Genomic DNA, 25,590 nt, shown 5'->3' on the forward strand with positions numbered 1-25,590 from the left:
TACCTACAAACCATCATTTGCAGTAATTATTAGAAAAATGGGTAGTTTCAAAGTTAGCAACAGCGCAAATTATTTCATGGTAAACAATACCTTTCAAAAAGGTTATTAGTACCATTCTGTGGCAAAAGGCTTTTCCCAAGTGCTTTTTGCCATGAGACGAACTTTGAACTTACCAATGTTTCCTTTCACATGACTCAGTCAAATCTGACTAATAAAGTAATCTAACTCACTGGTTCTCAAACTGTGGTACATGTACCACTGGTGGTACATTACAATATGTTTAGTAATACAATTTTTACAGAAAAAAAATAAATGAATGTAAAATTGCACCCCTTTTAACATTTTATTTTAATATTTATTATTCAGTAACACATATGTTCTTCAAGTTTTTGACCTTTATGACTCTAGATTTAATGTTGAAATGATGACTTTTCCAAGAGCTACGAACAATTTTCCGACATTACGATTTCCAAGAATCTTAGCGGCACTCCAGTACTCTTATTTATATTTTACTGTAATGTAAAAGTTTCATTTATAAATATAATTAAATAATACAAATTTAAATTATTCTATTCTTTGATTATATACACTCCATTTAGGATGCATTGATTTTTAATGGCAAAATGCTTTTATGGTGGTACATATCATATTTATGTGGTACAAAATTGGAAAAGATTGAGAAAACCTGACCTAACTAAATAAAAATGAAATTTTTATTACTTTAGTAAGCCTCAAGGTATAAAATTTGGATATAATGAACTGTATTGATATCTTCAATTGAAAAGTTTTTTAATTTTTCATATTTTCCCCAGAATTCCTGCAAGCTTTAATGAAAACTATTAGTATTCTTAAAATTATAAATTTTTGGGATTTAGAATTCACATTCTATTTTTAAAAGAAACATATTAAGATTACTGTTCTTTTTTCCAGAGTTTGTCAATTTTATCTGGTGGTTCTTTTTCTGATTCAACTGTACCATGCAAAAGGAAACACTGATAAGTTCAAAGCTTGTCTTGTGGCAAAAAGCTCCACCTTCATAGTTCTAAATAAAGACTATGCATGACAGATGTCACAGCCAATTCCAGTAGAATTAGGACACACAGAGTAAGCATATTTTAGGACATTGTATGTGTATATGATCATTAACTCTTTGAAGACCATAACGCCCCAGACGGCCTTTCATTCAAACAACCACAACTGCCCCAAACGGCTGAAATTCTGATGTTGTTTTCTTCTCTCCAGTAAGGTATGCAGTAGCAGGTGCAGTTTCCCCAAATACATTGTATCAGTTTATTGCAGACAGCTTGTCCTAAAAGGATTTATTTGTGGTTTCTTATCTTTATTTGTTAGGATATAGACAGGATGACATTTGAAATCTTCACTCTTCTTTGTGCGTTAATGGATAGGGAGGGGAGGAAATTACTGTGACTCTTGAAAACCTTTTCGGGCGCTTCGGTACTTTATGCATTACAGGTTAGCGAAAACTTTGGTTTTCAAAGAGTTAAACCAAAGAATGGTGAATGATTCCATTCAGTTTTTTGATTTAGCTGTTAGACAAAATTCTGTTCAAGATTAATACTATGAAGAAAATTCCAAAATTTACACTCTTCAGGACAAAAGGATATAGACATACTGGTAGTGAAATTATCTTCCTTTTCAGCTTCTCCAGAAGAATGAAATTAATACATTATCTTTGACTTAATATTCTGCACTCTTTTCTGAGTCAAAAACTCATTCATATGGCAAGCTGTACATCTAAAGCATTCTGCGTTGAAGATAAAGTGAGCATTATTCAAAAAATACAAAATGGATGACACCAAATCAATATCTGCTGGAAATGTAGTTTATACTAATCTAATGCTGGTATTATAGAAAAAATCGTGACTTAATTCTTTTTACTCAAAAAATTTGGATATGAGGAAAAAGCTGAGCATAAAGATATTGAAGAAGTACTGCTTAAATAATTCACCCTTTAAAAAAGCCACTATATTTGCCAGTACCTGGACAAACGCTTAAGATAAAGGTTAATCAATTTGACAAACACTTTAGAAAGACTATCTTTTTATGCTCAAATGGCTGATTGGATAGATTTAAAAAAGGGAAGAGTATTTTCAAGAAAAATTACTAGAGATTTAAGCAGCATTTCAAAATTAGATATTAAAAAATGGGATTAAAAAATTGAATAGGATGACATCTCTCACCAATATGAAGAAAAAGGCCTTAACAATGCAGGTGAAGCATGTTACAAAAAGAAAAAAAAAAAAAAAAGTCTTTCATGAGGTTAAGAAAGGGAAGAAACACTATCTTAACCTTTATACAGCTTAGAAATAGCTACACAGATATATGAATTTTTATCATTTTGGATAATTTTGCTTATGAATGCGCATGAGAGACGTAATTTGCAAAATACACAATAAAAACTAAATAACTTAATTTTTAAAAATTTAAGCAAATAATCTATTAATAAATATTATTTCAAAATGAAAAGAATTGCAATCAATAACATATCAAAAATAATTTTATTCAGGTATGAAAAAAGATAAAACACAGAAAAAAAATTTTTTTGCCCTCATATAATTATTACATTCAGATGTGAAAAATATGTGCATTATATATGAATAAAATCTATACATATATACAAAGAATAATAATTTATGCTGTACAAAAATATTTGCACTAAAATTAATTTTTGTATTGAATAGAAGCATCTGTAATAATTGTCTTTTCAAGAGCACTTTCAAATACATTTTTGAAAAGCAAACTTTTTACCAACAGATATCTTCAGTGTGTAGAGAAATCAATATCAAATCTCTAGTCAGTGGTTGGACATGCAGTTTATCAGATATTACAACACTGTTTTGACAAAGTTTCTTGCTACATCATTCATTATCATCAGAGATATTCGGAGAACACTGCAAGGAAAAGAATATATATACAACTTAAATTTTAAAAAAAATATTTAAAATTACAATTACAGTTTAAAACAAACCTTTGATATAAATCAGGTAAATAGAAGTATATAAATATTTTTGACTACTAAAAACGTAAATTTAAAATAAGACAACAAATTCAAACTGATGTCTATTTGAATATATTTTTATTATAATGAAAAATTTGTAGTATTTTTCATTATAATGAAAAATATTTATAATAATAATAACATAAGTAAGTATGCATAGAAAACAAGTATTCTTCTACAAATTTAAAATGATGTAAAAATTGTTGTGATTACAGGAATAAAAAATAAATTTAGATGTATTTAACAGTTCAGAATAAAAAGAAAAATGTTCAGACTTGTGCTCTAATATTTATGTTAAATTTTCCTTAGCTAGTCTTCCATTAGATACAGACTGTGAGATGCAAAATCCCAATATTTCATGAAAATTTACCAGAAAGTAATCCTGGTAACAAAACTTTCCCTGTTCTAAGCTGTGTGTAGAATAAACTATAAGAGATTCATAACATTTATGCCCTCAAAACATAAAATTTAAAAAAATTAAAAAACTAATGATTCAGAAGATTTAAGAAATTTTGATCTATCACAGACTTGCATTTATAAAGCATTGTTTATTAAAATGCAAGTTTCTATTGGAATTTTCTTGAATCCTAAAATGAAAACAAACAATCCAAATAAATAATAATTGTATAAATATCCAGTTAACCACTCATCATGGTATTCTTGTTTCAAATCAATGATGCATGGTATGCAACATCTTACTTCAGAAACATTTTTGGGTTTACTCATAATATCTCACACCTTCAAACCACTTAAATAATTTCTGCTATACTATTTTATGAATTTATTAGTCAAAATAGTGTTTTTTTTTTCACCATAACCACAAAATTCACAATTGTAGTATTGAGCCATACAGGTTTAAACTGACTGCAAAAATAAATTTTATTACTTTGAGACTATATATAGAAAACTTAAATAAAAGCACACCTAGACCCCAAAATAAATACTTTTTACTTATAATTTTAACAAATCATAGCTTATATTTTTACATTTCAAAATTACTTCATTTTTACAATGAAATAAATAATAATAATAAAAATATTAAATACTCATATGAAATAGTATTCTTAAATACTAGTATTGAATGCACAGCGACTTTGACAAATCTATCAAACATCACTGTGAATTCAGTGAAATTAATACACAAAAATACAATGATAAGTGAAGTAACAATGATGGAATTAACAACTGTAGGCAACAGTTACCTTAAGAATTATGAAACAAGAAAAAGCACATCAGTAACTAAAGGAGTCAAAATTAAATACTTAAGAAGTTAAATAACATTTTAAAAATTAATATGAAACAGACATTTTAAACATATCACAGGTGCACCTGTGAGAAAACAAACATGATGCCATTAACCGAAATATGTGATTAACCAAAAAATTTGTTCCAGTATAATGGAACAAGGCCAAAAATAATGGAAAGAGAGAGAAAGCAGCTAAGACAGAATCATACAGAGTAATGCAATACACAAAGGCGAGTATGAAGGTAGAAATAAGAAACTTCATGTGTGACAAGATAAAAAGAATAATTATGATAGTGTAAAATTTATTTAAAAAAATTAATAAGAAGAAAACTTGGAAATTTGGAAGCTTTCAGATTTTACATTATGCCCAAATGGACTTTTTTTAATGTTTTGTGGGTTACCTTTATTTATTAAATATCATGTTCTTCGCACTTAAACCATAAAATTCAGTTCAAGAGCAATATTGCAAAATAATTTTAAAATGAGCATATCTTTAGAGTTTCTGATACACAATCTCACCGTTCTGTACAATATTGCCATTGCTCGCTTTGAAATCCTTGAGTTTGATAATGAAAATTCATTAAAGTTTTATAAATTATGAAATCAATAATAAAAAAATCCTTAAAACTTGGGCTTCCAGATACCCATATTTGCAGGAGGATTACGTTATTCAAAATTTGATGGCTCTAGGCATTGTTTTATCACAAGGCGAGAAACATACATAAATTTATGCAGATTCTTTATTATTTAATTTATTTCAATATAATACAGGGTGATAATATTTGGTGGCAACAATTTGAAAATTGAACTGACATTTAAAGTTTTCAATGCAAAATGTCAAAATGAATTTTTCTGCTCCTTTGGACTAAAAATATACATTATTGAATTACTACTATAGTCATATATTTATTTATGTGAAATAATGATATAAAATATGGAAATGAAAAAACTTTACATGACATAAAAACTACTCAGTTTACTACTCAGTAATAAAACTATTCAATTTTATAATTTATATGAACTTACACTACATACTAAAATAGATAAAAGAAAATTTTTACTACTGCCAAATAATACTCTAAGGTCTTCTGAATACTAATAAAATAAAATAAATGTCTGAATCTAATAAAGTAAAAATGTAAACATAAATGTAAATATGTAATACATTAATAACAGGCTGGAGGAGAAAACTTTTCAGTTCATGTGTGTGTGTGAGCATAACATATACAGTTTTGGATTCAAGATACATAGTGATATAATTAATTATATAATAATATAGTACTGTTTATAACTATGGAAATTTTGTTAAATATTTATCTTCAACTGTCACAACTTCTACTAATTATTATTTTTTTACAAGAAATTAATTTTTTCTACTAGTTATTATTTTTTTACAAGAAATTAATTTTACTTTATATTTGTAAAGGCAATAATGAAAACACAAAAAGTGACACTATCATAAGCTACTTCAGTGTGATAACTGACTAAATTATATTAATATCAAAAATCTTAGTGGATAATACTTTTAGGATCAATGGACACTTTTATTAGCAACATGCTTGAATAATTACAATTAATAAATCCTTTGACAACACTTTTATATCTTTTTTTAATAATTAAATGAAGAGAAATGCTTGGTCTTATGATTATAACTATCAAAATATGATCAAATTCTTTTTCCTGGGAAAAGGTTATTTAAGATCTATAAATGGGTAAAGAAAGCTGGAAAAGGATTTCATATTGGCCAGTATTCTCAAAACATTATTATTAAAGAATGGCATTTAAATATTATTGAAATCAACAATGTCTAAATTATTTACTTCAAAAGATAGAAATTGTTAGAACCAATGAAAGGAAGGAAAATACACACCAAATACTCAACAAAACAACATTGTGATCCTTCTATTTTAATCATATACTGCATACAAAGGAAACCTCTGTCATCTGTTCGAATTGAGACTTTTGAAGACTGGATTAATGCTCGTAAAGATGGTTTTATAAGGAAAATTTGATATCTGCATGGAAATAATTTAATATATTAAAAATATGCATACATATTTGAATGAAATAAAACAATTATGCGATATGTATATAAATATGGAAAAAAATTGGGTAAAAGAATACAAACCTATTTTTTACAGTAGAATTACAATCAAACAATTCAATCATGTCAGAATCTTTTGAGAGATTTATCTACGAAAAATTCATTATCACATAAAAGGTTATTTAAAATAAATTTGATCAAAAACATACATTTTAAATATTTGAGCTTAAAATAACTTCAGTATGTAATAACTATAGAAAGTAACATACCTAAGAAATTTTATTCAAAGAAAAAATAAAAAGTTTTACATAGAATATACTTTGAAAAACTTATTTCTAATCATCATTACACACTATACTAATTTCAAAATGGTTAATTTTAGACTTGCCTTAAAAAATTTAAATCAAATGCTTCTTTAATAAAATTGTGATATTAAGAGAATAAGTTTAGATAATTGTTAAACATGGATAATTGCAAAGCAAAAATTTTATTTACAGTTTCGTAAGCAATTAAATCTAATAAATAAAAATTTTGCATGTTAGGCAATTTTTAAGTTGAAATATTACATTAAATAGCTAAGTAAAATTAACATAACAAATGCAAAATACACTGGTTTCCAAAAATAAAGGGAAAATTACAAACAATAGTGATAACTCATTCAGAAATACACCAATTCATATAAAATTTGAATATGTTGTCAACTAATAGACTATAGGCATGACAAAAGAAAGACAGAAGTGGCCAAGTGGCTAAATGTGAGTCCTTCTGTGGTTCATAAACTTTGGCAATTTGATAGATATTTGATAGAACCATAGATTTGGCATCTAGGAGGTTCAGCCAAGGATGGCCAACTACTACGATGAGCATTGATGACCGATATTTGTTGTTATGCACATGAAGGAATAAAACCTCAACTCAAATCCTCCCTTGCTGCAACCACTGGAAGATTGGTGTCAACGCCAAATGTGTATGAAAGGCTTTCCGAAGGAGGTCTGTTCGCACGGAGACCAGCAATTCATGTCACGTTATAGAAGATAAAACGTTTGAGGTGAGCATGTCTACACGACAGCTGATCAATGGAGGGTTGTTTTCTTTACGGATGAGTCAAAGCTTAGCCTCCAAAGCAACATTAGGCGTTATTTGATTTGGATAGAACCTGGAAACCGCTATCATCCATCAAACATCCATGAAAGGGAGGAGGTAATGTCTGTGTTTGGGGTGGTATCTCTTTGGGGGAATGCAGAGACCTCCAAGTCTTTCCACATGGAACAACGTTTGCTCAGGAGGTTGCTCTATACAGATGACATCTTTGATGCTTATGTGCACCCTTATGTCAGGGCAATCAGTTATAATTTCCCGCAAAAAGGACAACAATGCCAGTTTGCACAGGGCTTCCATTGTGGATGATTATCTTCAGCAGCAAACAATTCAGCACATGGAGAAGCCAGCTCAATCACCGGGCATGAATCCTGTCGAGCATGTTTTAGGATGGTTTAGGAAGACGTATAGCTGTTCTCAGTCCTCCTCTTCAGATCCTTGCCACACTTAGTTTGACTGATAGACTGTATAGACAGCATTACACATCGCTGTATTGCTTCTAAGGGAGATCATACTCCATACTGAAGGTAATTTTCCTACACCAAACTGATACATTTTATTAGTTCATCTTACACATATGCTAATTTCTATAACACTATAATTGTCTGGTAATTTCTTTTCATGTTATTTTATACCTTACTATGGCTTGTATAGTGTGGGTCAGTTTCATTAATTTCTACATGTAACTTTTTGAGTAATCATTATTTTGTGATTTTTCCTTAATTAATGATAAGTGTATTCAATGTATAATAAACACATCATGGTTGAACAGAAAACATTATTTATATTGAACTATCATTTACAAAATAACTCACATAAATTGTTGCAAGAGTCCCTTTTGTAGCAAGTTGAAAATATGGTTCATTTGGTGACATCAGAATTTCAAGTACTTCACTGTTCATATCTAAATCTCCCCATGCTTCTTTTAAAATCTCAGACTGAAAATAATCCATTTCTTTAAAATTATTATGTTACAAAGTATAGTAAGAAAATTGAAATACTCTTTCTAAAATTTGAGCATTTACACATCACTGATAATATACACAACTTTTTAAAAGAAATGTTTATATATGTGTGTGTGTGATGAAAAAAGAGATAACAATGCTGATGGCGTAGCATGTAGTTAGCTTAGAATGTAGATTCATGTTGAAGAGGATGAATTTAAAGAATACTAAAATGCTGAATCCATAATGAATAGCAAACTTGGCAGTCAAGACAGATTTTCATTTTTATTTGAATTGACAATTTACTTGGCACTCTAATCGTGCCTATTTCAAGAATATTTACATTTTTGATAGTATTGCGATAAGAAGAGACACAAAAAATAGCATTCAAACAGCACAGAGATAGAAGCTAGTGTGCAGTTATCTAGTATGGAAGCTAACCAAGAGGAAGGTTTTGGTTTAGTTTAGAAAGGCTTCAGTTCTCGAAATTTTGAATTTAGGTTCCGAATTTACTTTGCCATCAGACATAGATTAATATAGAAATGGCACAGTCCAGAATAGTTATTACTGTTTTTAGAATACAGAGTAAATACCCAAACAATAAATGAGGAATTAAGAGTCTATTTCTAAATTAAATTATAAAGCTGATTTACATGTTAGATACTTGCAACTGATATAGTTCATAAAAAAATACACATTTCTTTGATTTTTCAAACTGATTCCAATATTTTGAGCTTCAGTGACAAAATTTAGCATTTTATCGACTTTCAATTATTTTATTAATGAAATGTGGAATGCAACAATCCATTGCTAATCTCTGTAACTTTATACAATAAAATAAATGTAGCCTTTACACAATAAAATAAAACTGATAAAACACACAGTACTTTACACATTAAAATAAAATATGATAAAAGTATATTAAAAAAAATTATGAAATATCCCAATCATATTTCCATCAGTTTATTAAAGAAAACTCTTTAAACTGAAGGATAACATAATCAAATATTTTTAAAACACTGCATAGACATTTTTAAAAAAACATTATGCATATATATAGAGAGAGATAAATACATAAAGAAAGTTAATAAGAGTCAAAAATTAAGAACAAATTTTCTATACCCATCCTGTGCTATAGCTGTATGATTGAAGTAAAATAAACTCAGAGCATCTAAGCATCAATAAGTTAAAAGTACATTGGAGTCAAAGCAAGGCAATTCCTCATCAATATTAATAATTGCAACCTTGTATAAGAGTTTTAACACAATATCTAAATAATCATTTTACATAATGTAAAGTTTTATGTTTTTTTTTTTAAATTTTGTTTATTATAGTCCATTTGAAACAATGTTATGTTTTATTCTTTTTTCCAAGTGTTTCAAAGGCATGTAGGGAAAATCCTGGTACATTTAAGATACACCTTTTTTGGTTTTATATGAATTTTAATGTAATGAAAAATTTTCTTTCTTTTTTTTTTTTTTTTTTGGTTTTTGAAATCAAATGAACCAGGAGAACGAAGCATATTAACAAACTTTTATGAATAATTCATTTTCCCCTCATAAGTTCTGAATTGGAGTTTCAGTAAAAGGAGATTAATTTTTATATTTTTATTTCTTGCATATTTTTCCCCTTTTGCATTTTTAGTTTTCGAGTTTGTACTGCTGTGATCCTTTTTTTTAAATTTTGAATTGTTTAGATATTGTGTTAAACCTCTTATACAAGGATGCAATTTTTAATATTGTTGAGGCCTTGCTTTGACTCTAATTTACTTTTAACTTTAGATGCTCTAATTTTATATAGAGAGATATATATAGATAATAAAGTAGTTTTATATTTATACAATAACATTGTATCAAGTCTTTTTATTTCTGAAAGTTGCCTCTCCTTGTAATGACACAGGACAGTCAGTAATCTTTTTAAAAGTTAATAGTAAGCTTTTAAAACACTATAAATTTCCTTTCTGTTAGCAGTCTTACTATATTCCATATAGTTAACAAAAACATTTGTGACAGCCTGCCTCAGAAATCTCAAAAGCTGAGCAGTTTCAGAAAACTAGTGATCAACCAATATGATGCTTAAAGTCTCCACGAACAGTTGATATGATCATATTCAGTATTTTTTGTATTATCATGTACTTATGATTACTTACACTATTGCTTTCAAAGTGTAGAGACACAATCCATGAATAGCAAATTCATAAACTATAAATTTCCTTTCCGTTAGAAGTTTTACTACATTTCATATAGTTTAAAAACACATCTGTGACAGCCTGCCTCACAAATCTTAAAAATTGAGCAGTTACAGAGAGCTACAAATTAATCAATATGATACCTACAAACTCTGCGAAAACTATGTCATGTTCAGTATTTTTGTACTTAAATTATTACTTTCAAAATGTAGAGACAAATCTGTTAATAGTCATTGGCAAGTTTTAGAATCATGTGAGATATGATACAATTTTATTGACCACCATATTATCAAGATATTGGTAGTTAATATATACAGTACAAAGTCCATAATCCGGAATGATCTATAATCTGGACCTCAAAGGCATAAATGTTTCTTTTGTATGCTTTACACATGCGTGTAAAGAATGCTCATACATTATGCGCCCCACAGTCATAACACCTTGGTTCTTTACTCTTATTACTGCATGCTTTATTTTGTGTGTTAGTACTTGAATAACCCTTATTCTTCTTATCATGAATTAGCATAATGCTACTTTTCTTTCACTCAAATTAATTTTAGTGTAAAGGCTACAGTGTTAACTTATTTTATTTTAATTTACGGAATAAAGCATGAATTTTATTTAGATTAGTCTTAGCTTTATTTAACGGAAGCAAAATATGCTTTGCCTTTATTGCCACTGCCAACAGGGTTATAGGTCCAGTGCCAACAGCTAATCTGTCATCCAGTTCAACTTAGCATTGAAGGAATGTACATGAAGAGGGCCGTTGTCCACGAAAAGAAGCTAACCTGTCTTAGAAGTTTGTTCAAGTTGTTGTGCTCACACTTAACTGAAGATGTCATTACTACCTGAAGGTGTTGAGCTGTTAAACCATGACAAGTGGGATCGATGGAAAGTCGATATGAAAATGCTGTTACTGGATAGAAAATGTTGCAGCTTCTTAGAGGACAAAGGAGAAAAATTAGATAAAAGTGCAACAAGCTGTGAAAAGCAGGAATTCACATTGAGAGAGAATAAAGCCTTCACTACATTATATTATGGAATTAAAACTGAGTTCAGGCCGCTGATACAAGAATGCTCAAGTAGTAAAGAAGCATGGGAAGTTCTACAGAAGCAATTCGAACTCAAAACAAGAGCAAGGATAATTCAGTTACTGGATGAATTTTTTAGTATTAGATATACCCCAAATGAAGAAATAGGATTATTCATCGCGAGGATAAGAATGACTGCAAAGGAGTTGGGTGAAGCTGGACACAACTTGGCAGATCTTTTTAAACGATTTCAGGCAATAAGGAGATTACCCCAGGAATACTCCATTGTACAGTTGATCTATAGGTGGAAGGACGAAGATTTTACATTGGAAAGAATTGCTGAAGAACTGGTAAGGGAAGAAAGCCAACTTCGCCAGGTAAATGCCGATTTAGAAGACAGCAAAATAAGTGTGTTTAATACTATTAGTTCAAATGCAGGGAAAGATAGAGTTGAAAATAAAACTAAATCTAAGAAAAAAATGGGGAATATGAGAATAGGACCTTGTTTCAGATGTCATAAATTTGGACACTTAATCGCTTAATGTAAAGAAAATGTAAGTAAAAGTCAGAAGTTTAAAATAGACGATAAAAATAGACAGTTTAAAGATAAAGAATTAATGTTAGTAGAAAATTCTATAACAACTACAGATAAAGGAGGTAACGCAGATAAATTTAATTGGGTCGTAGATACTGCAGCTACAACTCATTTCTGTAATAATAGAAATTTAATGACAAATTTTGAAAAAATAAACGATATATGTATGTCTTTAGCTGTAGGAAATTGTGAAAGTAAAGTACTAGGAAAGGGTACCGTCAAATTTGCAGTAAAAGTAGGCAATCGAATAAATTGGATCGAGTTAGATAATGTGTTATATAATCCAAATCTAAGAAGAAGTTTACTATCAGGAGCAAGGTTAGAAATGGCAGGTGCTTATTTTGTGATTTCAAAAGGGAAGATGCGGGTATATTTTAATAATTGGAATAGATTATGTTACGCTAAATGATATGACAGACTTTATCACATAAAACCATTTAGATATGCTACAGATAAAAAGAAAGTTAGTTACGGTACAGAAATTGGAAAGTTAAATAAAGTAGACGATGGGATGCTATGGCATTGGAGATTTTGCCACGTAAATTTTGATTATATTAAGAATACTAGTAAGAATCAAAGCGTGAAAGGGTTACCAGAAATTGAAAAACCAATGGAGAAGTGTGAACCGTGAATTATTGCTAAATCTAGTAGAATAACTTTAGATTAATAAGAGTGTATTGTATGAAAAATAAAAATGAATCGTTCTACAACTTGCAGAATTATCATAGGCAAATGGAAAGTCTGACAAATAGAAAATTAATAAGTATATGCACCGATAATGGTGGGGAATTTTGTAACAGGTTAAAGCTATGCTTAATGATGGTGTTAAGTTAGAATACAGCGCCACCTATTGGATAGGGAGAGAAACTCTCACTTGGCCATCTGGATCGGCTAAGCAAAATGCCAGAGCACGTATTAGATCTGAATTTAGTTAATTACTGTCAATAAATTAGTTAGTTCATTTGCTATACAGTCCAGTCATTAGTTTAGAATCATAGTACATGGTCAGAAGCCAGAGAAATGAACAAAATGCATCAGATAGAAATAAAACTTCGTTAAAAGCGAAACTAACTAGGTAAGAAAATGTAGTGAAGGAATATGATGATAGTTCGAATAAGAATGAAATTCAAATAAAGTATAGATCCCTTCAAAGCATTCAAATGGATATTAGAAACTTAAGGAATAAATATTTCGAAAGCATTGATGAAAAAGATGTCACAGCTATTGATGAAGAAATAGCCGAAATGGAAGAAAGAATTGAAGTACTCGAGGTAAGAATTATGGAAATTCTATTATCTATCGCTCATTCTGAACATAAAAATGATTGTAGTAAATTTGATCCTAAAGTACAAATACGTTTGCCAGAATTACCAAATCCTAATTTTTCTGGTAAATATACCGAATGAAATAATTTTAAGCTTCAATTCAAAAACATCATAGCGAATAACACTCAATTGACAGAAGTTCAGAAACTCTACTATTTAAAAGCTGCATTAACTGATGAAGCAAAAAATCTTGAAACTGTTTATGATACTTTTAATTCTCTATTTTAAAGCTCTTCAAGATAGGTATGAAAATAAAAGAATATTAATTGAGACGCATATAAAGTCAATCATGGATTTACGTACTTTAACATTCGAATCCTCTAAAGGAATAAGATACGTAATAGATAATGTTACTAAAAATGTTAGGGTTTTGAATGTTTTAAAATATGAGAAAAATAATTTATTCTGTTATTAAATATCGTACTTCAGAAACTAGATTTTGAAACGTGCAAACAATTTGAATTAGGCATTAATGCTACGGAAGTTCCTACGTTTGATGAATTAATTTCGTTTTTAGAGAAAAGATGTCAGTTATTGGATAACATTAACTGTAGTACTAATAAAATGAAATATCCGTTAGAAAAAAGTTCGAAATCAAAGGCTCTGATGGTTAAAACCAATAGTGTTTCGATTTGTGTTATATGTAAAAATAATAATCATCTATTGCATAAATGTGATTCATTTTTTAAATTAAATCCAAATCAAAGATATGAAATAGTTAAAAACCATAAACTGTGTCTAAACTGTCACAGTAACGAACATTTAATCGCAGAATGCAATTCCAAGTTCGGAATGCCATAAAAAACACCATTCATTAATACATCGCCTGCTTAGAAATGGCGCCATCGAACATAAGTTTGACAAAACAAAAACAGAACGAAATTATAAACAAGAACGCAGATGTCTCTAATAAAAATCAATCAAGTTGTCTTTTAACACACAGAAAAAACGTCTTATTGGCGACTGCAATAATATATTTTTGCAATTCGGAAGGAAAAAGAATTCCACTTCGCGCAATACTTGATAACGGCAGCATGAGTTGTTTCCTGTATGAAGGAGTTGCTAATTTGTTAAATATAAAGAAAGAAAGAATTTATGCATCTGTATCCGGAATTAATGAGAACGTTATAAATATTAATTATCAACTAGATGTACAGATTTCGAATAAGGATTTAACATATGCAAGATCAGTTAATTGCTTGGTTATTTCTAAAATAACCAATGTAACTCCATCAAGAAGTTTAGATGTGCAGTCATTAAATATTCCCATTGGTATTGAATTAGCGGATCCGCAATTTGGAACACCTAACAAAATAGATATGTTATTAGGGGCCGAATTGTTCTTTGAGATTTTAAAACAAGAAAAATTTCAATTAGAAAATCAACCGTTGATATTTCAAGAAACAGTTTTTGATATATCGTGTCTAGTGCATGCAAGAGTAACTCAGAAGTAAATTATTGTGGTTTAGTTCTAAATAGTGAAGAAAGAGTTGAAGAAATTTTGCAAAGATTTTGGGAAGTTGAATCCATTGAAAATATCGAGGATGCTTTGAGTGAAGAAGAAAAATACTGTGAAGAACATTTCAAGTATACTCATTATAGACAAAATGATGGAAGATATGTAGTTCAGTTACCCATACAAGAAGGTGTAGAATTAGGAGAATCGAAAACGCTGGCTGAGAAAAGATTGCATCAAGCGTGGAATCGACTAGAAAGCGATTCGAATATGAAAACATTATATAAGAATTTTATCAAGGAATATAAGGATCTAAATCACATGGAAAAAGTTCAAGAAATTGAAACATCAACTTGCAATTATCTTAGTCATCATGGAGTTTATCGGCCAGAGAAAACCTCTACCAAGCTTCGCGTTGTGTTTAATGCATCAGCGTTTACTAGCAATGAAAAAGCACTTAATTCAATATTAATGAAAAGGTGAATACTTCAAGAAGATTTATTTTCTATTATTATTAGATTTCAAAAGTACAACTATGCATTAGGAGCTGATGTTCAGAAGATGTACAGACAAATACTTACTGAACCATCTCAACGAAACCTGCAGTTGATCTTGTGGAAAGACTCAGTTGGTAGTCCTATGCAGACTTATCGTCTAAGGACTGTAACATATGGAACAGCAAGTGCACCATTCCTTGCAACAAGGGTTCTGAAGCAGTTAGCAATGGATAAGGCAACTGATTTCCTCATGCCTCAAGAGCCATACTGAAAGACTGCTACATGGACGACATTATCACTGGAGCTAATACGCTGCAAGAAGTCAAGGAGTTGCAGACAGAGTTAACCTGTCTTCTAGAACGTGCTGGAATGCAGTTACACAAATGGTGTTCAAATAATCCAGAATTATTGACGAATAAAGAAAGTGCAACTCAGGATTACTCTTTTTAAGTTACGGATAAGCCTCAGATTACAAAGGCCTTAGGAATGTCATGGAATACGTCTACAGACTGTTTTTCTTACGATTTAAAGATACTTGACTTTGAAGAAACAGCAACGAAAAGAGATGTCTTATCAACAATAGGTCGCCTCTTTGATCCGTTAGGTTTAATTGGACCTGTTAATGACAAAAGCGAAAATATTTCTACAAAACCTTTGGCTTCTAAAATTAAATTGGAATACACCTCTTCCTAAAAATTACTTGGAAGAATGGAAAGAATTTCTGCGTAGTCTCAAAATAGTCAACGACTATCGCATACCAAGATTTGTTCTAACCAATGGATTACAACAAATAGAAATTATAGGATTCTGTGATGCTAGTCAGAAAGCCTATGGTGCTGCAATTTATGTGAAATGTATGTCATCTTCAAATGAATGTTCATCAAGACTTCTGTGCAGCAAGTCTCGTGTATCACCTTTGAAGTCAATTACCATTCCTCGTTTGGAACTTTGTGGTGCAGTTCTGTTGGTAAAACTAATGAAAAGAATATTAGAGGCCATTCAGCTACCTATTGTCAAGGTGTATTACTTCACTGATTCGTCAATAGTATTAGCATGGATTAAGAAGGAACCTTATCAACTAAAGACATTTGTTGCTAATAGAGTATCTGTTATTCGAAGCATGACTGCGGTTCATGAGTGGTACCATGTTAACACTCACAATAATCCAGCTGATTTGATATCACGTGGAGCTGAACCTAAAGATCTTCATAATGATTTATGGTGGTATGGACCAACTTTCTTGACTAAGGAGAGGTTTTTGACTAATCCTTGTGAATTAATTTCATCTGATATGGATAATGTGGAATACGTCAAAGAACTCAAACTTAAGGATAATGACTTAGTTAATCTAAATGTGAACTCTAATTCCCTTGTTTTAGATCATATTCTTAACATCAGTAATAACTATATTCGTATTATTTGTGTATTAAGTTTTGTTTTTACATTTATAGCCAATTGTAAGGGAAAAAATTTAATAGGTTCTCTAACTGTTAAGGAATTGGATGACGCTGAGAAAATCATGATCAGGTATGTACAGTTACAGCAATTTAGCAAGGATATTCTATCCTTAAAAAATAAGAATTGTGTTTCTCCCAAAAGTAAGTAAACATTTTTATGTCCATTTCTTGATAATGATTCTCTTCTGAGAGTAGGAGGCAGACTTGCCAATAGTAATCTTAATTACAACCAAAAGTTTCCTTATGTAATACCGAAAGATCATGTATTTACTAGATTAATTTTTCAGTATTACCATGTTAAATATTTACATCTTGGTGCTCAAGCACTATTGCATCAGGTTCGTAATAAATTTTGGGTTATTAATGGTCGAGATATAGCTCGAAAGGTTGTACATGAATGTGTAACATGTTTCAAGGTTAAACCAGTTGTATGTGAACAACTTATGGGAAATTTACCTGGTGAAAGAGTTAACCCAGGTTTTGTATTTAATACATGTGGACTCGATTTTTCTGGTCCATTCCTCATTAAGTATAAAAATCAGAGAAAGGGTAATTATGCAAAAGTTTACGTTGCTATATTCATATGTTTAGCTACTAAAGCAATACATTTAGAGGTAGTAACTGATTTAACCACAGATTCATTAGTTGCTACTATTAAAAAATTTATTACTAGACGTGAAAAATGTGATACTATAATGTCAGATAATGGTGTGAATATGGTTGGTGCAAAATCAGAACTGAAAAAATTGCATAGTTTGGTCCTTAAATCTAATTCTGACATAGCAGATTTCTTAACATCTGAAGGTATAAATTGGAAACTAATTCTACCTAGAGTGCCAAATTTTGGTGGTTTATGGGAAGCAGGTATTAAGTCATTTAAATACCATTTTCAGCATACAATCGGCAGTTATAAATTAACTTTAGAAGAATTTTGGACTGTTGTCACACAGATTGAAGGTATTCTCAATTTTCGTCCGATTTTACCTTTATCAACAGATGCAAATGACTTTGAAGCCTTAACACCGGATCATTTTTTAATTGGACGTTCCATTACTTCATATCCTGAACCAGATTTGTCTCATCTTACAGATAACAGACTTTCTAAATGGCAAGTTTATTACTAAGTTAATTCAAGTTATTTGGAAACGTTGGCAAACTGATTATTTAAATCATCTACAACAACGCACCAAATGGTTTACTAATAAAGAACATTTAAAGGCAGGTATGTTAGTTGTGTTAAAGGAAGATAATCTTCCCCCATTTAAATGGTCTTTAGCTAGAATTCTAGAAGTTTTACCTGGTAAAAATAATAAGGCCAGAGTTGTTAAAGTGAAAACATCAAATGGTGTGTATATTCGATGTATTAGTAAAATTTGTTTATTACCTATCCAGGATAATAATGCTTAGTTTACATTATGTTCTTATTGAACATTGTGCCTTACTTTAAAATAGAACTGTTTAAAGAATAAGTTCGATTGTAGCATAGTGAATGTTTATGTTCTTAAAATGTTACATTATTTTATATTATATTCATGATGAAAAATTATCTATTAGCTTTCATATTGTACTGTAGAATTAGTTTTTCTTGATTTCTTAAATTGTATGTTTGTTTGTAATTTACATGTTGAAATTTGTAATTTCAACGGGTGGCGGCATGTTAAGTTAGAATACAGCGCCACCTATTGGATAGGGAGAGAAACTCTCACTTGGCCATCTGGATTCGGCTAAGCAACATGCCAGAGCATGTATTAGATCTGAATTTAGTTAATTACTGTCAATAAATTAGTTAGTTCTTTTGCTACACAGTCCACTCATTAGTTTAGAATCATAGTAAAGATGGTAAAATGGGAAAAGAATGGTGGGCAGAAGCTCTTGGCTGTTTAGTACATATGTGGAATAGAGTATGTCATAAAAGCAACCGAACCCCTTATGAAATGTTCCTAAATAGAAAACCCAGTGTTGTTTATTTTAAAATGTTTGGTTGTAAAGCCTATGTTGGCGTGCCAAAACAGATTAGAAATAAATTACAAATGAGGTGCAAAGAAGGAATCATGGTAGGATATGCGAAGGAAACTAGTTGTTATAGGATATGGCTACCAGAAGAATGCAGATTAATAGAAACCTGTAATGTGAATTTCGATGAAAAACTGAATGCAGCAAATGGCATCCTGGAACAGAAAACAAAAACTAAGTTTAAAAGGCTAGAAGAATCTGATCTATTAGCAGAATCAGATGAAGAACAGGAAACTTCTAGAGAAGAAATAAAGTTGTCAGATGACAAATCTACCCCGAAAGAAGCATCAGACTTAAAGTGGCAAAGAAAAGCAATTAAAAGGCCAGACGGAACACATACAGACATATATTTCTATGTAGAGGGAATGGACACCCATTTTAGATCCTATCATGATATTGAAAAGTATTGTGAGGGAGGAAATATTAAATTTGAAAAAGATAAGTTTGATTTTAGTGGGAAAAACAAATGCTTGGGGAAAGTTAATTTTGTAGAACAGGAGACTAGCTCTGTTTCTGAAGAGGCAAATTCCATAGAAATTGTTATCCCACAAAATTTTAAGGAAGCACGAAAATCAGTAAATGCCGAAGAATGTGATATGGTAATGAAAGAAGAAAGTGACACAATGAAGAAAAGAAAGGTTTGGGAATTAGTCAAAAAGCCAGAAAATAAAACTATGTTAGGAAACAAATGGGTCTATACGCTAAAAAGATATGAAAAGAATCAAGTGGTTAGATACAAAGCACATTTAGTAGCACAGGGATTCAGGCAGAAAGGAGGTGAAGATTTTGATGACGTTTACAGTCCTGTAGTAAATTTTTCAATCATAAGAATATTTTTCACTATCCTTGTATGTTTATATGGATGGACTAATTGTCAGTTAGATGTAAAGAATGCATATTTATATGCAAACCTAAATGAAAAAATATATATGACCCAACCAGAGGGATTTATTGAAGAGGAAAATAAAGTGTGTTTATTACACAAGGCCATTTATGGTCTACATCAAAGCGGCCATGAATGGTTTTGTGAATTTGAAAGTACCTTAGAAAATCTACATTTTAAGAAAATACGATGGTGTAATTGTGTTTATAAGGGTTGAAATGTAATTCTCTTGTTATATGTAGATGATATTGTGATTTTTAGTAAAGATCAATACAGTATAGATAAAGTAATTTCACAGCTGAGTAAGTTTTTTGATATTAAAGTATTAGGCAAAGCTAAAACGTTACCTGGAATTGAATTCTTAGAGAATGAGAATGGGGTTTTTATACATCAGCAAAAATATATCAAAGAAATTTTTGAAAAATTTAAACATTTCCAGATACCAATAACTTCACTTCCCATAGCTAAAGGCACTATTCTTACAAAATCAGATTGTCCATCTACAATTGCAGAAATGCGTACATTACCCTTTAGAAATCTGTTGGGATGTTTAGTTTCTGTAGCTAACAAGACAAGGCCTGAAATTACATATGCAGTGAATATCTTATCACAATTTTAAGAAAATCCTGAAATTAAGCATTGGGAAGCATTGTTGAAATTGCTTGGTTATCTCAATAGTACTAAATTATATAAGTTAAACTTATCGAAGATTAAACATCTAAATTTATATTGTTATTCAGATGCTGATTATGCAAGTAATAGGGATGACTGCGTGTCCATGGGAGGATTTATATTATATTTAGATGAAGTACCGGTAATCTGGAAAACTGTTAAACAAAATTGTGTAAGTTTATCAACCATGCAAGCGGAGTATATCGCCTTATCAGAGGCAGCGAAGGAATTAATGTGGACAAAAAATGTCTTACAAGATGAAATTTTAAGGTTTAATTTAAGAGAATGTAAACTATTTTGTGATAACAAATCTCCCATTGATTTTTCTAGATTGGCAATAGAAAATCGCTGGACTAAGCACATAGACATAAAATATCACTTTATTAGGAGACTAGCAAATGATGGAGTGTTTGACCTTGAATTTATCACCAGTAAATTAAATACTAAGGACTTATTTACAAAAGCGGCGACTGCTGTTAATTTAAGGAAGTTTTGTTTAGATGTTTTCAGTGTTTAAAGACAATAAGTGTTTTCATATAATAGAATTGAACTATGAACTTCTGTAATTCTGAGTAAGTTTTGTTTTTGTCTTTGCATGAGGAAAAGAGGGCCATTTATTATTGGCTTTAGTTTTTCCTTATGGAAATTTTGATCGGAGGTCAATCCACGGTAAGCTAACGTGGTTGCCGCTGATTGGCCGATGACGTCAAAATCGACAGGTTGGCAGAGTATTATATATATGTACGCCGGTATCGGCGAATGTCTTATTATGAGTTAGCATAATGCTAGCTTTCTTTCACTCAAATTATTTTAAATGTAAAGGTTACAGTGTTAACTTATTTTATTTTAATTTACGGAATAAAGCATGAATTTTATTTAGATTAGTCTTAGCTTTATTTAAGGGAAGCAAAACATGCTTTGTCTTTATCGCCACTGCCAACAATTCTTCGTATCTGGAGCGCGGATTTTCTCATAAATTTTTTAATTTAATTTAAATTTTCTCATAAATTTCTCTTTGAATTCAGAAATAATTTTACACCCACACAAAATAATTTTGTTACTACTCTGATCCGGTATCCCATTGATTACATAATCAAGAATTGATGAATCATCAACAGAACCGTGACTGGCTATTTCACGCATGGCAATTAAATATTCGGAAAGGGATTCACAAGGTTTTAAGTGCCATTTAAGTCCAGACATAGTCCAAATGAACCGCATTTTTTTCTACTTAGAACGATATTACTTGCGTAATCAGCACAGCTTAATGACTTGTTTCTCTTACTATTCCGAAATCTGTTTATCAATTTCATGCTGCTCTGAGGTGGGGGGGGGGCGGAGCGCAATGAACTGGAAGTTGATCTGTCAGCACTATCCTCATCTTCAGGGCAGATGTTTTTATTTTATTCGGCTTATAATTCCTTAATAAATGTAGTATTTCATCTCAATGTACTCTGTATTTAATATGATTTAAATCAATTTCCTCGTCATTAAAAATATCACGAATACACATCAAATAGTTTTCTGGTTGCAATTTTCTAATTTTGACTATGCGTAATGTACGCTTTATGCATGCGCGCGTTGAAAGAAATGTTTAATAAAGTAAACAAATAAATATTAAGCTTTTTTTTGTAAAATTTGATACCCTTTAAATCATAATTGCTCTTTATTTCATAAATTATGGTTTTATATTTTTAATTGTATAATTTCTGCATGCCATCTTACCAGATTTAAATTGATGATCTATAATTAGGAAAAACCCCTAATCCGGAATCGCTGAAGACCTGACAAGTCCGGATTACGGACTTTGTACTGTATATATAAAAACTGGCCCCCTCCACTTCAATTTACATAAATTCAGTGTATTTTTAGGGGGAGGATGCAGGAGTATGCATACACATAAACACTTTGTGAATCTAAAGAGAAGAATTTTAAAACATTGGAATTCCAGCTAAACAAACACCCAAATGTGTTATGAATATTTATGTGGTTAAGTTTTACATAATGTATGGTGGCAACAAAAAGGCTTAGTTAAGATTAGTAGCTGTTTTACAATAAATAAATACATCTGAACATTGAACATGCTCCAAGGATTGCTGGCACAATCAACGATTAAGGGGCAGACAAATACAAACAAGTCTTCTCCAAGCCATTTGTAGAATTGTAGTTGAAATCTACCATGGTAATCGGTTTATCTTCTTGCTATTTTCTCCTGCCCCCAATGGAGGCAATCAATCTACTGTTTATGTAGATTTTCCCAAAGAGTGCAAAAAGTTTATAAAAATTCTTCATTCTTCATTCAGATACATAAAAAATTTTTATTTGTGCAAATGCGTCATTGCAGATATGCATAGATGAAAACATATGCACCCATAATTCTCATCATGCTATCTTCTAAGTCTCAGATAATGAGTGTTAAACCTGTGAAGTAGTATTTAGAGCTTAATGTAGTAATGATGAAAGTTTGTTCTAGGACCTCATTAAGAGACAGTATTTAATATGAGAAGGAAAATTACAAATTATTTTCCCTCCTTACAACCAGCAAAAAACACAAAGCGAATAATGACCAAATATTGTATCTCTGTATAAAAACAAAAAAAACTGCACCAAAAGCATTGCGTGAAGCAGTGTCTATTATAGAACAGCAGAACCACACAGCCTTATCTTCTGAGAATCTCTACAATAAATATGACTGACTAGAGGTTCAAGATAAAAAAAGTTTGGCTGTACATCTTACAAAGATATGGTACTTTTAGATGACACTATAAAATAAACTCTTGAATATTTCTCAGTAATAGGCTTCAGCATGAATTAATATTACAGATGCTTTCCCTCCAAAAGAAATTTTTCAGACATATGGAAATTTTATCTCATTGAGCAGCTCTTTCAATACTAGAAACAGCAAAAACTATATTTTTGGAAACTGTAACACCAAAGCTTTTCAGAATGAAGAGAAAGTAACTGCCAATATATTTACAGCAGCATACAAAGTAGTTAAAAAGAATCAAACATTTAGTGAGTTTAAGAAAGAGCTGAATGGAATGAACATGGTCCATATTTTATACTCAATAAATGCATGCATTGATCTGTCAACCATATAGCAATGCAAATGAAGAACACTATCATTAAGAACATGATAGAGTTGAATAATAAAATCCTCTTCTTATAGATGACAACACTACAATAAGTTCGATTATCCTTGCTCATTATTTACATTCCACACATGAATGAGCTTATCAATCTTTCGTTTAACATAATGGATGATATCACTGCTAAAGGAATATTCCGCTTGGTCATGATCCATTTAAAGGAACCTAGTTTTCATGATGATTTTCTAAAGGAAAATTTTTTGGCATTTACAACTAATGATTGTAGTAATCTTTGGCCAGAACAAAGGTGTAGTGACATTCAGGGTCAGCACTAGGTTTTTTCACAAGCAATGCAATCTCTACAGCTTCTAAATTCTGCCATCCAATGTTTCCCTAAATTAAAAAAGAAATTTTTCATCCCTAAATTCTATCGCAGAAGTTCTAGCAGAGTTTTGTTGCAAATGAAGCAAAATACTGATCAGGAAATCGTCAATCCAGTAAAATTTTACAGCAATCTTAATTCCAGATGGCAAACCGATCTCTACCTACAGAAGACGCTGAAATTCACAGTGTGTTAAGATGCTGAACTGTAAAATTTGACCAAATAATCCTCCTTTAACATTTGCTAAAACACAATTAATGAACTTGTGAGAAAACTTAGATATCTTGACAAACAAGTTCTAAGTCTTCTGAAAGATATTCTTGAAACCCAAACATTCTGTCCTTGCTTATACCTCATTTAAATGCAATCAAGAACATTCCAATTTCTATAAATAAGAATGTGGCTTCTTGAAGAAGCTAATGGTGACTAATTAGGCATTGTGGCAAACTTAATGTTTATAAAAGTGGTAACTTCTCCTTTGAGTTTATTTATGCCTTAGTGAGTTCATCGTTTCTGGTAAGACACCATCTGGCAACAGACAGCAAATGTAAGGAGAGCAGTTGGGGATGTGTTGCTGTACACAACCTCATGCCAATCTGGAAGTTATTGTGAATTGGGTAATATGAAGGTTACTGAATATTCTTGCAAAAATATTTAGCCTATTTACTATCTTCCTTCCCATTTGAATTATAAAATGGTGATTCCCTTTTCCCCAAAAGGATTTTTTTTAAGAAAAACAAAAGACATTGCATATACTTGATATACACATATATACATAAGCAAAAGAAATTACGCATAAAACTGAAACAAATATCTCTCATGGCATGCTTTGGCACTAGCCTGCCAAATGCCAGATCTGGTAGGCTATTCAATGTGCATGATAGCTAATTTGTGCAATTCTCTGTTTTTTTCTTTCTTTTTTTAGCCCAAAGGATATTAGCCCAGAAGGGCTGTTAATTTCATTTTGGCATTTTGCATTGATTCACGATAAATGTTGGTTCAAGTTTCAAACTGTTGCCACCAAATATTACAGCTCTGTATTATATTTAAAGAAATTAAATAATGAAGAATCTGCATAAATGTATGTAAGTTTTCCACACTGTGCTAAAACGATGGTACCTAGAACCATCAAATTTTGAATAACCTACATTTCCCCTGAATATGGGCATCTAGAAGCCCAAATTTGGAATTTGTTTTATTACTGATTTCATATTTTGTAAAACTTTAAAACGAATTTTTGATTAACAAACTCAATGATTTCAAAGCGAGCAATGAACACACTACAGGAAAAAAAAAAAAAAAAATTATGTCCAGCACATGAGACTGCGCATCGGAAATTCTAAAGATATGCTCATTTAAAAATTATTTTGCGATATTGCTATTAAACTGAATTTTATGGTTTAAGTGTGAAGAAATTACGCATAAACCAAAAACTATATTTAATAAATAAAGGCAACACACAAAACTTTAAAAAAAAAAAAAGCCCATTTGGACGTAATGTAAAATCTGAAAGCTTTCAGATTTTTAAATTTTTTTTTTTTAGTGTAAACAGATCATTGTGTACATGGGAAGAGCAACAGAGAAAATTTGGCACTGCACACATTAAACATTATATGTATGTAATATGATACATCACTGTTACTGTTAGTCA

General features: G+C 30.6%; 1 protein-coding gene across 1 annotated transcript in view; it reads right to left on the reverse strand.

The window, feature by feature from the left end:
- Window positions 1-2,500: 2,500 nt before the first annotated feature.
- Window positions 2,501-25,590, reverse strand: part of Rad1 (Radiation insensitive 1) — a 38,799-nt gene continuing 15,709 nt past the window's right edge. The window contains exons 5-8 of the mRNA XM_035363075.2: window positions 8,223-8,345; window positions 6,394-6,458; window positions 6,136-6,280; window positions 2,501-2,912 (exon numbers count right to left, since the gene is read on the reverse strand). Of these exons, the coding sequence (XP_035218966.1) occupies window positions 2,880-2,912; window positions 6,136-6,280; window positions 6,394-6,458; window positions 8,223-8,345 (366 nt within the window). The 3' untranslated portion in view covers window positions 2,501-2,879. The remainder of the gene's footprint in view (window positions 2,913-6,135; window positions 6,281-6,393; window positions 6,459-8,222; window positions 8,346-25,590) is intronic.

The sequence above is a fragment of the Stegodyphus dumicola genome, chromosome 1, assembly GCF_044657685.1.
Source record: "Stegodyphus dumicola isolate Sdum_Otavi_A_Nest chromosome 1, ASM4465768v1".
NCBI classification, from domain to species: Eukaryota; Metazoa; Arthropoda; class Arachnida; order Araneae; family Eresidae; genus Stegodyphus; species Stegodyphus dumicola.